Source organism: Sinocyclocheilus rhinocerous, unplaced genomic scaffold, assembly GCF_001515625.1.
Source record: "Sinocyclocheilus rhinocerous isolate Xijiao unplaced genomic scaffold, SAMN03320098_v1.1 scaffold591, whole genome shotgun sequence".
NCBI classification, from domain to species: Eukaryota; Metazoa; Chordata; class Actinopteri; order Cypriniformes; family Cyprinidae; genus Sinocyclocheilus; species Sinocyclocheilus rhinocerous.
The window spans coordinates 270,624-285,540 of NW_015641476.1; the positions used below are offsets into that span (position 1 = coordinate 270,624).

At 39.2% G+C, this 14,917-nt stretch overlaps 1 protein-coding gene across 8 annotated transcripts in view; it reads left to right on the plus strand.

Moving 5' to 3' along the window:
* Positions 1–924: 924 nt before the first annotated feature.
* LOC107755055 (tight junction protein ZO-1-like) overlaps positions 925–14,917 on the plus strand; it is a 124,932-nt gene continuing 110,939 nt past the window's right edge. For all 8 annotated transcript variants that reach the window (XM_016571699.1, XM_016571702.1, XM_016571703.1 and 5 more), the window contains exons 1-2: positions 925–1,093; positions 14,157–14,304. In XM_016571699.1, the coding sequence (XP_016427185.1) occupies positions 999–1,093; positions 14,157–14,304 (243 nt within the window). In that variant the 5' untranslated portion in view covers positions 925–998. The remainder of the gene's footprint in view (positions 1,094–14,156; positions 14,305–14,917) is intronic.

A 14,917-nucleotide genomic window follows, 5' to 3' on the forward strand; every position in this document is an offset into this window, starting at 1 on the left:
TAACAATGGCTGCCCTTTAGACCTCTGTGGCATCAGATGAGGGTTACTGAAGCAGATAGAGACTGAAAGAAGGTCAGCAGGTAGTCATTGTAATGGGTCTTGTTTAGGCTTGTTGCTTGGGACGGAATGATGCATTACATTGATTAAAATAGCACTGTTGCATTCATATGCGTTTGGCTGAACAACACTTAATCTGTGTATCCAATTCATTTACTGATGGTTATGTGCATGTGTTCGGGATTTAAAAATTAATTGTGCCTTCTCTCCCCTTCTTCACATCTCCCTCGCTCCTATTCCTGTCTCCCATCCCCCTATTCCATTAGTAAACACAGTCACAGAGCTCAAATCCCAGAATGCTTAATTTTGAGCTGATTTGCATTGAGATCTTTTTGTGAGCTGGATTAACCAAGATGTTTTGTGAATCATCTGGCATTATGTTTAGATACTCTGAAATATATTTCCGTGCCATCTGAGAGACGCTCTCTCGCTGCCTGTCTCTCTCGCTCTTTGCTTCTTACCCCCACTCTTGCTCTTCCCGAGCATGTGTGCGCGTCTCTCTCTCTTTCTTTCTCCCTCCCTCTCCCTTGTCTTTTAGTGCGTATATACATGCACACTTTTCCTCTCTCCTACCTCACACACAAACGCTCAGCCGCTGTCACTTGCCGCCGGATTCTGTCAGAGTTTCTCTCTGATTGTTTTCAGAACAAGAAAGTGCTTCGTGAGAAGTGCGCAGAAACAATGTGTCGCTCCTGACCAACACTGAATGGATTAGCCGGCTATTCAGAGCACTAATGAGATTACAGAGTCACAACAGACATGGGTCCTAGCGGCATGGTACCTTTTGTCGCGCTTCTTGAGGAGTCTTTTCCTTGTCAGTCCCTCAGAACTGGAAATGGCGCTCTGAAAGTGACCGAGGCGGACCCAGCGCAGGCGAATGCCAGGGAATAGACGCGCACGAGCTCACCTATGTTGGTTTCGTGGTGGTAGTGGCAGACAATATGAAGTACCAGAAATACATAACAGTGATGCAGATGGCCATGGGAGTGACAGCTTCCAACAAAGATGACTGCATCCCTCCGAAGAGACAGCTGTGGTGAGTATAAACTGAACGGTTTGATAAGTGAGCGAGTGAGTGTGGAATGGGAGGAGAGTGAAGTGTGACGTGCGCTGAGGTTTTGTCAGACTTCTGAACACAAAAAGGGAAGAAAAAAAGAGATGGACAGAGGAATAGATGGAGAAACTGTTGCATTTTAATCTTGGGACAGCACAGTTAGAGCTGTTTTGCTTACTTTTGTTTGCCGAAGTGAATTTTTGCTCTTGAACCCACATTTTCTCATCTCTCATCTCTGATTTTTTGTTTTTGTTTGTATATTTTTGTCTCTTTGATATGTTAATGTATAACTCTCTTTATTTTTGCACACTGGTGATAGACTGACGCGGTCCTTCCCTGGTATAATAAAAGCTTACATTTGGCCTTAGAAATTATGTTGTTGAGCCTGAATAGTTGTGTTAGAAATATTAAACAATACAAAAAAATAATTCAATATTTTTTTCATGTTTTTTTCCCCTTTGCATTTGGCTTGGTTATTTTTTACTTTTCATTCTCCACTGCCTCCACACTGAATTCACTCAGACAGCTTATTAATCACATGGGTGCAGCCACTCAAATCCATTTAACAATTTCCATTTAGCAAAGTGCATTTGCAACATTCTTCCAAATGAAGGTTATACACATCCTCTGATTTTACAGCGGCATGTGTTCATTATCTAAATGATATTTGCGTGTGCTGGTTGAGTGGAGGTTGAAGCTGGTAAGCGATTAGTTAATAATACAGACCTCTCTGTTATTATATTTTCTTTTACTTAATTTAAATTGTACTTGCATATTGTTTTCAAAGATCAATCAGAACATTTCCTTTCCATCTAAACACCTGCTGGCACCAGAACCAATGGATTGTGATTGCTCACATCTGGTCCTCAGAATTCATGCAAACCCATGTGGAATGCATTTCTTTCATGCTGCATTTACTGAATTGGTTTCATTATATTGTTCCAGAGATTAAAATATTTAAAATAAATAAATACATTTGTATAAACACATTTGTATATGTGTATTTTTAAATAAATAAAATTTTATATATGTATATTTATTTTTAAATTTTTTTAAGCAGTTGTGTGTGTATTTGAGGTATATGTCTAAATATGGTCTTGAGCATAAAAACCTTTTATTTTGTCACTTGTGGTCTCCTCGAAAGACTCACAAGCGTGTGTCGTGTGTTTGTCGTGTGTTGGCACCCCCACCTCCCCATCAGCACAGCAGTCATGTGCATTGATAAAGCGGGTGGGTTTTTCATCAGAATTACTTTACATTATTGTCATGATGGAAGCATCCATCCAACCAGCAACCCCATGGTTACTGGCTCTCTGCTGCTCCCTGTCAGAGGCGGACTTAACCATTAGGCAAAAGTAGGCGACCGCCTTGGGCCCCCAAAAGCCAAGGGCCCCCTAAAATGCTTTTTATATGCGAGATGCGCGTTCAGTGCGGACGCACAAGTGGTTGCTGTGGTGTTCATTACCACGACAACCGTCTGTGCGTCCGCGTTGAACGTGCTTCTTAGCAAAAGTAGCTAGGGTGATGTAGAAAATGGGGACGGAATCCCGGAATCTATTCATAAAAACGGCAGCCTTGCGTTGTGTAGACAATTGCATAGTGAAAATTAACCCAACGCACCACCTAGTGTCCAACCTACTCTACTACTATTATAACCTGTTTAAATGTGAACAAGGGATTTACAACATTAAAGAAATCCTTTATTTATAACATGTACATGAAAAATCTAAAAGATTAGACACAACTATGGGACACGGTCGTGCAGCAGCAAGCAACAGTGAAAGGAACCTCAAGGTTGTAAATGTGTGAAATTGTATAGGGCCCCATTCCTGTATTTTGCCTGGGGCCCCCAAATCACTAAATCCGCCCCTGCTCCCTGTTCATAACGTGCGTGTGGTAACCGAATGTGTTGGCAATGGGAGGCGACCGTTGTATTGCACCCACCCAGATGTCTGTCTATTGCATTCTGCAATCCATTGTTCTCCCACCTGCTTAATGATGCATGAACTCACCCAGAAGTATCACACCCCCCCCAAACTGAGTTTTGAGCAGAGTGGATTTTAATTGCAACTTCCAGAAAATATATTTTTGTCTTTAATCATTTCTTGATTATTGTAGGTACAAAAAAGTGTTTGTCAGAAACGCCAAAGCAAGAAATCAACAATCTGCATTTCTAAATTTGATTCGGTTATCATATACCGGTCCTCAAGTCACTTGAAACTCAAAAACAAGACTTTTTTTTTCTCCAAGGAACAAAATGTCAGAGTTTTAACCTGAGCCTCTTTTATATTAAACAATGAATGTAGCTCTATTTCATGTGTCACCTGTCTTTTGGAGCAAGTGCACAATGTCGGGACAAAGTCTGATTCGCATATATACACAGAAAAAAATTTGGTGGTGAAATAATTTTCACTCCGAAATTGCTAGTAAATTTCACTAATAATTACGAAGAAATGGCAAGTAAGGCATTTGTAACCCACGCCCGTGGTATAAATTTCGGGCTGACTCTGCAATTGGACCAGTGAACTGCATTTGTTTCTGCATATCTCCACACCAACTTTCTCTCCAGGCGATCCGGAATCATCTCCAATGTCATTTCCGACAGGATCCACACTGGGTAGGTGATTTTCCTCTCCATTATCTATTTGATTATGAGTTTCTTTTCCTTCTCCCAAGCTAATGTGAGGTAAAGTTTCTCTTACAGGGTCCACTACAAGCAGAGGTGGATCAAAGATGTCAGGCAAGATTTCCTTCGCAGGTTTTACCACAGCTGAAGATGGCTCAATGAACTTTGTTTCAGGTAAGGTTTCTACAATCAATGGACTTTCTGGAAAAAGTGAGATGGTCTTTGTGCTGAAATCCAATTGAAGTCCTGAATGATTTGTATGAACAGGGTCATCCTCTGATTCTGACTGACTGCTCATCAGAGGCTCCTGCTGGGCTGCTTCATTTGCAGAGTGGGATCTGGTTCCAGGCTTACGACGCACCTTCTGAGGATGGGACTCTTCAATTTCACTCACGGGTAGAAACCCACAAGGCAGCAGCAAGTCACGGTGTAGGGTGCGGACTGGTCCATCTTTCCCTTCGGGACAGACTGTATATACTGGCATGTCACCTGCTTTACTGAGTACCACATAAATCTCAGATTCCCACTTGTCCGATAACTTGTGTTTCCCTCTCAATTTGACATTTCGCACCAGGACCCGATCACCCGGTTCAAGTGCAGAGGCATTTACATTCCTGTTGAACCATCTTTTATTCTGATCAGCTACTTTTGATGCATTATGAGTAGCAACTCTGTAGCTTTCCTCTAGTCGACTCTTTAGGGATTTCACGTATTGTGAATGCGACGAAAATGAGGTAATGGAGGAGAGTCCGAAAGCGAGATCGACTGGTAGTCGAGGCTGCCTGCCGAACATAAGCTCATAGGGTGAGTACCCCATTACATCACTCCTGGTGCAGTTATACGCATGCACCAAGGGTCTGACATAATCTTTCCAATGAGCTTTGTTCTTGTTCTCCAGCGTACCTAGCATCTGCAAAAGGGTTCTATTAAATCATTCCACCGGGTTCCCTCTAGGATGGTAGGGGGTGGTCCTCACTTTGCGAATGCCAGCGATCCTGCACAATTCTTGGATGGTGCGAGATTCAAAGTCTGGCCCTTGGTCGCTAAGCAGCTTTTCCGGAAAGCCATAATGGACAAAGAAATTATCCCATAGGCATTTAGCAACTGTTTGTGCTTTTTGATTTCGGGTAGGTATTGCGACAGCTGTAGAAGATTTTTATTGGTCAAAATATGAACTAATCAAGTATAATCAATGTGAATCTAGCCATTTATGTATCAAGTCATTCTACTATTATAATCATGTATTTGCCTGTGTGTAGAGGCCTGCATGAGAATGGAATGTGCAGACATTACAAAACTGCAGTATATGGTGCAGCTGCATATCCTATTTGGAAATTAGACAAAATGTATGATGGGGCCTCTCTAGTCATGGAACATAAATTGGGGTCTCCTGTCTGCTTCTGGGTGGCAGGCTGGAGACAGGACCCGATCACCCGGTTCAAGTGCAGAGGCATTTACATTCCTGTTGAACCGTCTTTTATTCTGATCAGCTACTTTTGATGCATTATGAGTAGCAACTCTGTAGCTTTCCTCTAGTCGACTCTTTAGGGATTTCACGTATTGTGAATACGACGGAAATGAGGTATTGGAGGAGAGTCCGAAAGCGAGATCGACTGGTAGTCAAGGCTGCCTGCCGAACATAAGCTCATAGGGTGAGTACCCCGTTACATCACTCCTGGTGCAGTTATACGCCTGCACCAAGGGTCTGACATAATCTTTCCAATGAGCTTTGTTCTTGTTCTCCAGCGTACCTAGCATCTGCAAAAGGGTTCTATTAAATCATTCCACCGGGTTCCCTCTAGAATGGTAGGGGGTAGTCCGCACTTTGCGAATGCCAGCGATCCTGCACAATTCTTGGATGGTGCGAGATTCAAAGTCTGGCCCTTGGTCGCTAAGCAGCTTTTCCGGAAAGCCATAATGGACAAAGAAATTATCCCATAGGCATTTAGCAACTGTTTGCGCTTTTTGGTTTCGGGTAGGTATCGCGACAGCATACTTAGAAAAATGGTCTGTGATGACCAAAATATCCTTGGTGTTACTACTGTCTGGTTCCAGTGTTAAAAAATCCATGCAAACCAGTTCTAAAGGTCTTAACCTGGGTTACACATTGAATTAAACATGACATTTTTAAGTAGAAAGACTGAAATAGTGTTTTCTTTTGTTTCATTTACAACTGAAAAATAATTTTTACAGTGTACTGGAAGAAACCGAGCTGCAATCACGTTATCAACTGTAGGTCTGACATCACAAAAACCAGACTAGTACAATTTCAGTTGGACTGTAAGAGTACATTTTATTGATTGAGTCGGACTGAAATACAAGTTAAAGTGCACAAACATTTTAAAAGAGATTCAGAGTGTCAGAACTGACAACACTGAGCTTCAGTTACTCCAGTAGGCACCAGAGAGGAAATCTCAGCACTGATTGACACTGATTGCTCTCCATCTCCTAAACATTGTCATCGTCTCAGAGATGTGTGGTCAGGGTAAAATAGCTGTGTTTCTCTGTTTGTTTTTGACTCACACGTTTTCCACTCTGCCGTGAGATTGTAATCTCCTTTCAGATGCTTTATGGCACAGTGGGGGACAGATTACACTGGGTTTACTGACTCATGACTGCTTCATCCCTGCCTTACGGCTCTTGCTCCTCTGCCACCCCACAGCCTCCTTGTGTGCAACATCTTTTAAGGAGGGTTTTGTGTTTGAGGGGTTGTAGGGGGTATTCTGCTTAAAGTTGGCGGTAAGTTGGTTTAGTGGCCACTGTAATCATATTTGGTATTAATCTTTTGGGTAAAGCATAAAAAAGTTACTTAACCACTGATTTCTAGTCATGTCCTCCTTTGGAAGACCAAAGTAGTTTCACTTTCACAGCGTCACACGGCGGGCTAGAGTGAGCGGTGGCAGGCGGACTTGAGAACGGCGCGGCCGGCGGATTCGACGAAGGAGGCTTGCGGCAACCACATGTGGCGACCCTGGGCTGGACTCTGCTAAAGAATATCTCTTTGGATTTGAGACTTTGAGTCTTTGCAACTTTACAGATCTTCTTTATGCACCAAGAGCTTGTAACACTTCAAAGAGAAAGTAAAATTTAAATCGCATCATATGACCCCTTTAAAACAAACTTTGCTCACAAAAACATTAAATGAAGTTAAACATAATGCAAGTGCCCAGTTGTTATGATCATTTTGCTAAGGGAATAAACCACCTAAAAATGAAAATTTGCACAAAATTTACTCAGTAGACATTAGCGCCATATTTACATTTGGACAGGAATGAAAACGAGGCTGTGAGGTATAGAAGTACAGTACGTTCAATGGATTGTGCTGTTGTTTAACAGCATGCCAAATGTTCAGCTGATGAAAGTCTTTCAGAAAAAAAAAACTTTCTATAGACAAAATCTTTATAAAACAGTTTTGAAAGTTGTGAGTTGTGAAAATGATATGATCTAGGACCTTTATAAAGTGTGTAATATTGTGAAGACTGTAAATCCCTTACAGCCTTGTTTTCATCTGTGTTAAATTCAATGTAGCATCTAACCTGACTAAGGCTATATTCATTTTGGCTGAACTGTTTCTTTAAAGTCAATGTGACACAGTTTTTCTCTCTATTTTAGCCATTTGCTTATAGTCAGGATTTTAATCTGTTTAGCTCCACAGCACGACACTGTCCTCTAAATGTGTCCCACTTTATGACTTTTAAACCTGTACCTTAATTCCTTACTCATGACTCCTTTAAAAAACCTGCCCACAGGGAGGGATGATAACATACAGCCTTAGAGTTTTTGCTCCTTGTGGGATGGCCTGGTCAAGTATGACCCCTCTGATCATTGAGTCAGATCTGCTTTCAGCCGGGCTGACTCATAGTAGTCACCATACTGACCTGCAGGATAAAAACAACATGCAGTTGGTCACCAAGCTGAAGCTGCAACCTGAGGGTGTGACACAATGCTTAGTCATAACAGCCAAAAGTGTCCTGCTTCTATAACACTGTTCTGCAGGACTCTATCATTGCAAGACGTTCCACAGAAACTAAGTACGTTTACAGGAACGTTGAAATTTGATTATAGTCAGACTAAAGTAAGTTCATTGTACCTGTCTGAATCTTGTGAAGTCAGACTAAAAAACTGTGTCCAGCATGAATACAACCGTTCAAAATTTAGGGGTTGATAAGATTTTGTTTTTGAAAGAATCGTCTTATGTTCATCAAGGTTGCACTTATTCGATTAAAAATACAGTAAACAGTGATATTGTGAAATACTATTAGAATGTAAAATAACTGTTTTCTAATTGTAATATATTTAAAGCTAATTTATTCTTTTGATGGCAAAGCTGAATTGTCAGCAGTCATTACTTCAGTCTTCAGTGTCACATGATCCTTTAGAAATCATTCTAATATGCTGATTTGGTGCTCAAGAAACTTAAACAATTTTTAATCATTGCTGAAAACAGTTGTGCTGTTTAATTTAATTTTTTTTTTTTGGGAAATCATGATGCATATTTTTCAGAGTTCGTTGATGACTATAAAGTTTAAAAGAACAGCATTTAAGTCTTTACTGTCACTTTTGATCAATTTAATGCATCTTTGCTAAATAAAAGTATTAATTTCTTTCAAAACAACAAATCTTACAGACCCCAAACTTTTGTAACATGTATATAATCCTTTAACATACTATAATTTGCTTTTGAATAAAATTATCTGGCAACATTTAAAATGTTTTTTTCCATATCAGTGGAGTTTGTCCTTATGATTTTGCCTTCTTTGTTTTATAAGACTTTGTGGGTATGTTTTGCTCTTGGTGCGGGTGCCAGGTCGTGTTTGTGTACTGCTCTTGCAGTCAGAACGGGTGGACGGTGGGAGACACTAAGCATGGGCCTGTGACCGTTGTACTGTCATGTTTGATACACGTCTGTATCCCTAATCTCCCTCTCCATCTGTCGAAGCTGTCTAATCAGCATGTCGCTTCCTGTTCTGCTCCTGGTCATCTCATGTCAAAGGTCCACCGCTAAGATTATTTACAGTTATCCCATCAATGTGACCACCAACACAAACAAACAGATTTTCGCATGCTTAAAGTTCTTTACTTGCCGTAATGTTCCTTGCTTTGTAGTGTTGTGACTTTCTAAACTCTTTGGCAGTATTAATGTAGTTTTCATGATTACACAGTCATCTTAGAAAGCATGCGGGAAGGCAAAGAAGGGTGAAAGACATCATGTCCCGTTTGTCTAGGCCACAGGAGCCTGTGCAGTGTTAATGGTATTCGGGGATCAGTGTTGCAGATTAACCTCTAAACGACGGGTGAAGAGGAGGAATCATTACAGAAGGGCTACTTAGACTAAAGCCGTGTGTTGTGTCTGTTGCTCTGCTGCTGTGTTTACATGATGAACTCTGTGCAGAAGTTCCCAGATGATTCCTCCACTTGAATTGCTTCTCTTGAAGTCATTAAAGGAGATTCACCAAAGACTGAGGTGTCGAGTTTTTAGAATTTGAATGCATTTGCAGATTTAGTTTGACCCTTGATGTCTTTGGTAAGATGCACTAGATTGCTCTGCAAAAAGCTTCCAGCTCTTCGTGCCAGGAATGGCTATAGAGCATAATGTCACACGAGTCTGTTTGGAAACACCTTGTTACTGAGCATGAATGCAGGGTCATTGCATAAAATCCAAAGCATCTTAAAAATCAATCAGTACCAGGGGTCTTTAAACCAGACCCCCATGGAGACTTAAAAAGTGCTGGGGGCTCTGTGGAAACTTTGAGAGAAAAGATTTTCATGTCAAATATGAAATGAAATCTTGATAATTTACAAATTGATTCGTAGAGAAATACTTTATTAGAAATGGATTTGTAGAGATATACTTTATTATATATAATAAAAAAATGTATATGTTATTTGTTAAGAAATTATTATATAAAATTTAAATCAGTGCTCTTTGAACATAAATAGAGTTTGGACCTGAAACTGGTCTTGGTCAAAGCACGTCCCTCAGAGAGAGTCTCACTTGTCTGCTTTCATCGGAGAAAGATTCAATGACTGGTAGTATCCTCGGGACACTCTCTTCTCTTAGTCATGCAGTTTAGCCTTAAAGCTATCCCAGCTTGCAATCAGCACACGCCCAAGCCCATCTTATATTCGCTCATATCAGGTGCTGTGTACATCACTGATACGAATGCATCAAAGCTCCTTGCCCTCACCTTGGCATCGTATTGAATGAATGTATCCTAACAAGGTAGTGTCACAATCACTGAACTGAGTAATGGATCTACATCTGCACAAGGTCTCTGCTCTTCCGACCATGCAATGTCATACGGCGTGGCCTTGCTTGGCTATCTGTTTACATTGAACCCTCACACGAGCACATCACCTCTGTTGGAGCATGCCGAGCATGGCATTATCACACATCCTTGGCAGTGGGCTATTTTAACATACACAAATGACTATAAATGTTATTCTATATCAGTATATTGCTATTGATGGTGAGGCATTCAGATTTAGTTTTGCCTTATGTAAGCGTCTTGTGTTGATTCATGTAAGAAAAAGACTAAATGGATTTCTTCCTTTACTTCCTTTTCTTTAAATATGTTATTAATTTATCTAATTATATGTAGATTTATCTAAATAATTATTTGTATTAGGGTTGTCAAGTGATAAAATTTTTATTCTAATTAATTGCATGATGTGCTGATTAAGTCAAATAATTAATTGCATATAAATTAACCCCCAAAAGATAACTTGAAGTCATTATTGTGTTAAATAAAAAAAAAAACTGAATAGACATTTAAAAAAAGTAGCTATAGAAAGAGAAACAGAATTTATTTAGGTATAGTTACACACTGTTCGGAAATGGCATGAATGCATTTACGCAATTAGAATTACATAAATTATGCTATGAGATAAATGGTTTTAAATAGGAATTAATTGGTTTAAAAAAATTTACATTGAAATATTAAATAATTTTTTAAAGATAAATGAAAGGATGCTGTAAATATTAAACTAAAAATCAATGAGTGAGCCATTCATTTGTTCAACTGGTGATTCAAACGGTTGATTCATTCAGAAGCAAAGCAAGTGACTCTATATGAATGGGTCACTGAATCATTGATGTACTCATTTTTTCAAAACGTGGATTCATTTAGTAACGAAACACCATTGTGTGTTTAGATGTTAATATATAGATATTATTACTTATTTAAAAAATAAAAGATTATTTACTTTTATAAATGATATTAAATATAGTACAAAAGTAGTATAAATATACATCATTCATTAAATGTATTTGTATTAATATAGTATTTAATAATACATATTTTGATAAATAATATAATTTTTTTAATTCTATAATAAAAAAAATACACATTTAACAAATTATTTAACTGAAAAGGTAATTTTATAAATTCATATACTATTTAATATATTGTTTTATATAGGCCTAATAATAATAATATATTTATAAAATTAACACTTCAATGAAATGATTTGTTAAATGTGTAATGTGCGCGCGTGTGTGTTGTGTGTTGTGTGTTGTGTGTGTGTGTGTGTGTGTGTGTGGTACAGTAATCAGTGCTTGTCGGATCTCCCAGTACCAGTGACCTCTTAAAACACTCACACTGAGCTGGAAGAATTGCTATTTCTAGGCAAGACTTCATGTAACATTCATGAAGCTCACCTCTTAGTGGAGTAGTGAGGAGGGTTTTTCTTTTTGAAGGAAATGCTGTTGTTTATTGTGAAGTTGAGAGGGGTGGATAACCAGGGCAGACTGCTTAATATTTTAGTGCATTACTCTTAAGGTCTCTACTTTATACCTTGTCTTAACCAGACATGATAAAGCAACAAGCGATAAAATGTTTATTTTCCATGTTATTCTGAGAAAACCCAGGGATTTTCAAACTTTTTTATGCCAGGGACCCTTAAGTATAAAGAAGCCACTTTGCAGACCCATTTATACTGTGTGGAAAAATAGTAAGCATGATATTAAGACAACATTTTACTGAAACGAAATGATTAGCATTTATTTGTCTATAATAACTTATTTAAATACTTTGTCTTTTTATATATTAAACTATTACAGAAAAAAAAAATTTTCTATTTGAGGTAATGGTTAGATTGGTTTTCTAAACACATATACGTGTGTTATGTGAATCCATTATGAGTTGTAGATCAATTCTTCCACTCTTTTACTGCAAAGGGTTTAAGCTTCTGCTTAGTACAGTGTGTGAATGAGTCCCCAGAATAACAGAGTGTGTGTGTGTGTGTGTGTGTGAGACACTGGAAAACCGTTCCAGGAAAGCTGTTCCAGATTGAATGCGATGCTCTTGGGTTTAGTGCAAATCCTCTAGGGATCGTGGGCAGTGTGGAGGTCACAGGAGAGAAGCCCAGTTCTGGTGCTCTGGTGCTCTGCCTGCCAATCAGAGGGATTCACAGCAGCAAATGGGATCCAAGGCTCTCACTTTGGCCAGACTGCTCTCCGGTTTGGGGAATGAATTGTTGAGTGTGTTCTGCCAGGGAGCGAAAGAGCACGTGTATCAGCCTGACCACCATGTAAAAATAAGAGGAAGTGGACTAAAGGGCCACTGACACTCAGCCTGTCTGCCCTTTGGGAACAGAAACTGGCTATTGAGAAGATAGATCCTGAAAATTCACAATTGCAGTGGCCTATTTGTTAGGGTTTAATCTTGGGTTTAGCTTTTTCTGTACAAAAAAAAAAAAAACTCTTAAACCGGAATAGAATGTCTGACCCACATGTTCAGTTACTAAATACATTTTATTTTATTTTTACATGCTGTTTAGGGGGAGGTGAATTTATTTTCTTCTGTGAACAACTGAACAAAAATATGCGATATATATAACCTAATATTGTACTGCTGTAATATGTCATGTGTGTTTAAAAAATACTGTCAGGACCTAGGTTTATTTTTATTTTATTAATTTATTCTGTGCATGTGTCATCAAAAAAGCCAGTCATTCAAATGCTCATAAATCTGATTTTTTTTCTTTTTTCTTTTTTTTAATAAAATGTATTAAATATTTTATTTTACTTTACTTTACTCTGTGTGTCATTAAATAGTGGAAAGCCAGTCAGTCAGCTGCCCATAAATCTGTTTGCTTATTTATTTATTTATTTATTTATCTGAATCTCAGTTATGACATCAGCCAATTAGATAACTGAGCTTCAAGCAAATATTTGTTTTTATTTTACTGCAAGGCACCTATAGACTCATATACAACATGGATCCTCAATACTTTACTCTGAGCTAATTTAGTTTCATAATGGATTTCATAATGGGATTCACTGTGGGTGTGCACTTCAGACTCTCTTGTCTCCTCAGTTTGACAAGAGACAGTGGCAGGAAAATCAAACTGGAAGGTGATACTGGGGTTACATAAATCACCCAGAGTGACAGGATTAAAACAAATCCCCCTCCGGCTTTTCCCTAGGGATCACCTGCTTACAGTAGCCCTATGGATTTTGGCCCAAACTGAGAAAAAGTAGGAGGGAGAATTAGTACTCTCAGTCTCTGTGATATTTTGGTCTGTAGATAGTTTTTTTTTTTTTTGATTACTGATAAGTAATAGCACACTCCTCCTCATGCATGATTTGGGGCATCATTCATCTTCTGAGCACAAACCGTGCTGGATGCTTTCATGCACCAATATGTAATATTTTCGGGTTAGGGGTTGATTAAATTCTTTACTGTAAATGTAACCAATAGTAACAGTGATGCTTGCCTTAGAATGCACCTCTAATTATGGAGACAGCGATTTTTATGAGAGCATTAAAGCTATCATGGCCAATATATCCCGAGGGTTTAATTGCTCCTTGCACTAATTCACGCTAGCAGACACCTCCTGTGAGAGGAGAGAGATCCATATGGGTGTGAGTGAGAGAAACGTTTTTCAAAGCTTTGATGCATGCACATTGTGCAGTCTAATCTTAACAAAAAAAAACAGTCAGTCTATCCTAGTAGTGAGTGTAGAGTTATGTAAGACACTTTTATGATAAGCTTTGCTTTTAGTTGGATTAAGGTAATCAGGGACGAGTGATGACACCTAAGCTCATGATGATGTGTATATTTCTTGATCCATCAAGTAAATTGCAGAAGATGTCCCTAATTTACCCTATGAAATCTTATGAATATACTGGCACTTGCTTAAATTCTAGGCGTTCCTATACAGTAGCTCAAAAATTAGTCCTGGGTTTCTTTCACTGGGAATGTATGAACTGATAAAATGTACATCCTTGCTGAATTAAAACTATATAAAAAATACATAAAAAAAAAAAAGTACCCCAAACTTTTGAACAGTACCTTGAATGCCATGTAAGAAGCTTTGGATAAAAGTGTGTAAATGTAGGTAGCAGCTGGTCCGACTAGACATTAAGGATCCCAGCATGCCGTATGATTATGTGCTAATGTCTCTCCACCGTAGGGTGCCACCTGATTCAGATGCCACTGCTGCCTCTGCTGCGACGCCACCTGCTGCGGCTGCGAGTCAGGGCAAACCATCACTACGCAGGATCAAGGGCCGCATCCACAGAAGCAAGAGCCTGGACAGTATAGATCTACTGGACTGCAATGTAAGTCGGTACAGTGCATGCAGAGATGATGCCATTCAGTCACTTGTTTTTCACAGGCAGAGTGAAAACACTTACTGAGCATGTGCTGAGAGATTCATCAGCTTAGTTTGTTTGTAGTAGGAAGAAATGAGTTACAAATGCCTCTATATGAATGTCTCTATCGCAAGTTTTTTTATTTTTTATTATTTCCTTGTGTGTTTATGTAATCCTGATACTGTGATGCAGTCGTGGCCTAATGGTTAAAGAGTTGTAACCCAAAGGTTTGAGTCTTGGTACCGGCAGGGATTGTAGGTGGGGGGAGTGAATGTACAGCGCTCTCTTCCACTTTCAATACCACAACTGAGGTGAGACCCTTGTGCAAGACCCTTGAGCTCCCCGGGCACCGCAGCAAAAATGGCTGCCCACTGCTGCGGGTGTGTGTTCACTTGGATGGGTTAAATGCAGAACACAAATTCCGAGTATGGGACACCATACTTGGCTACACGTCACGTCACTTTTTTCAGATCAAATGCACACTTTGTTGCACACCAATGTCAAATCTGTCTTGACATAATGCTGCATTTCCTTTAAACTGTGGCAAAGTGACCCTTAAGGTAATTGTTCATCCAAAAAT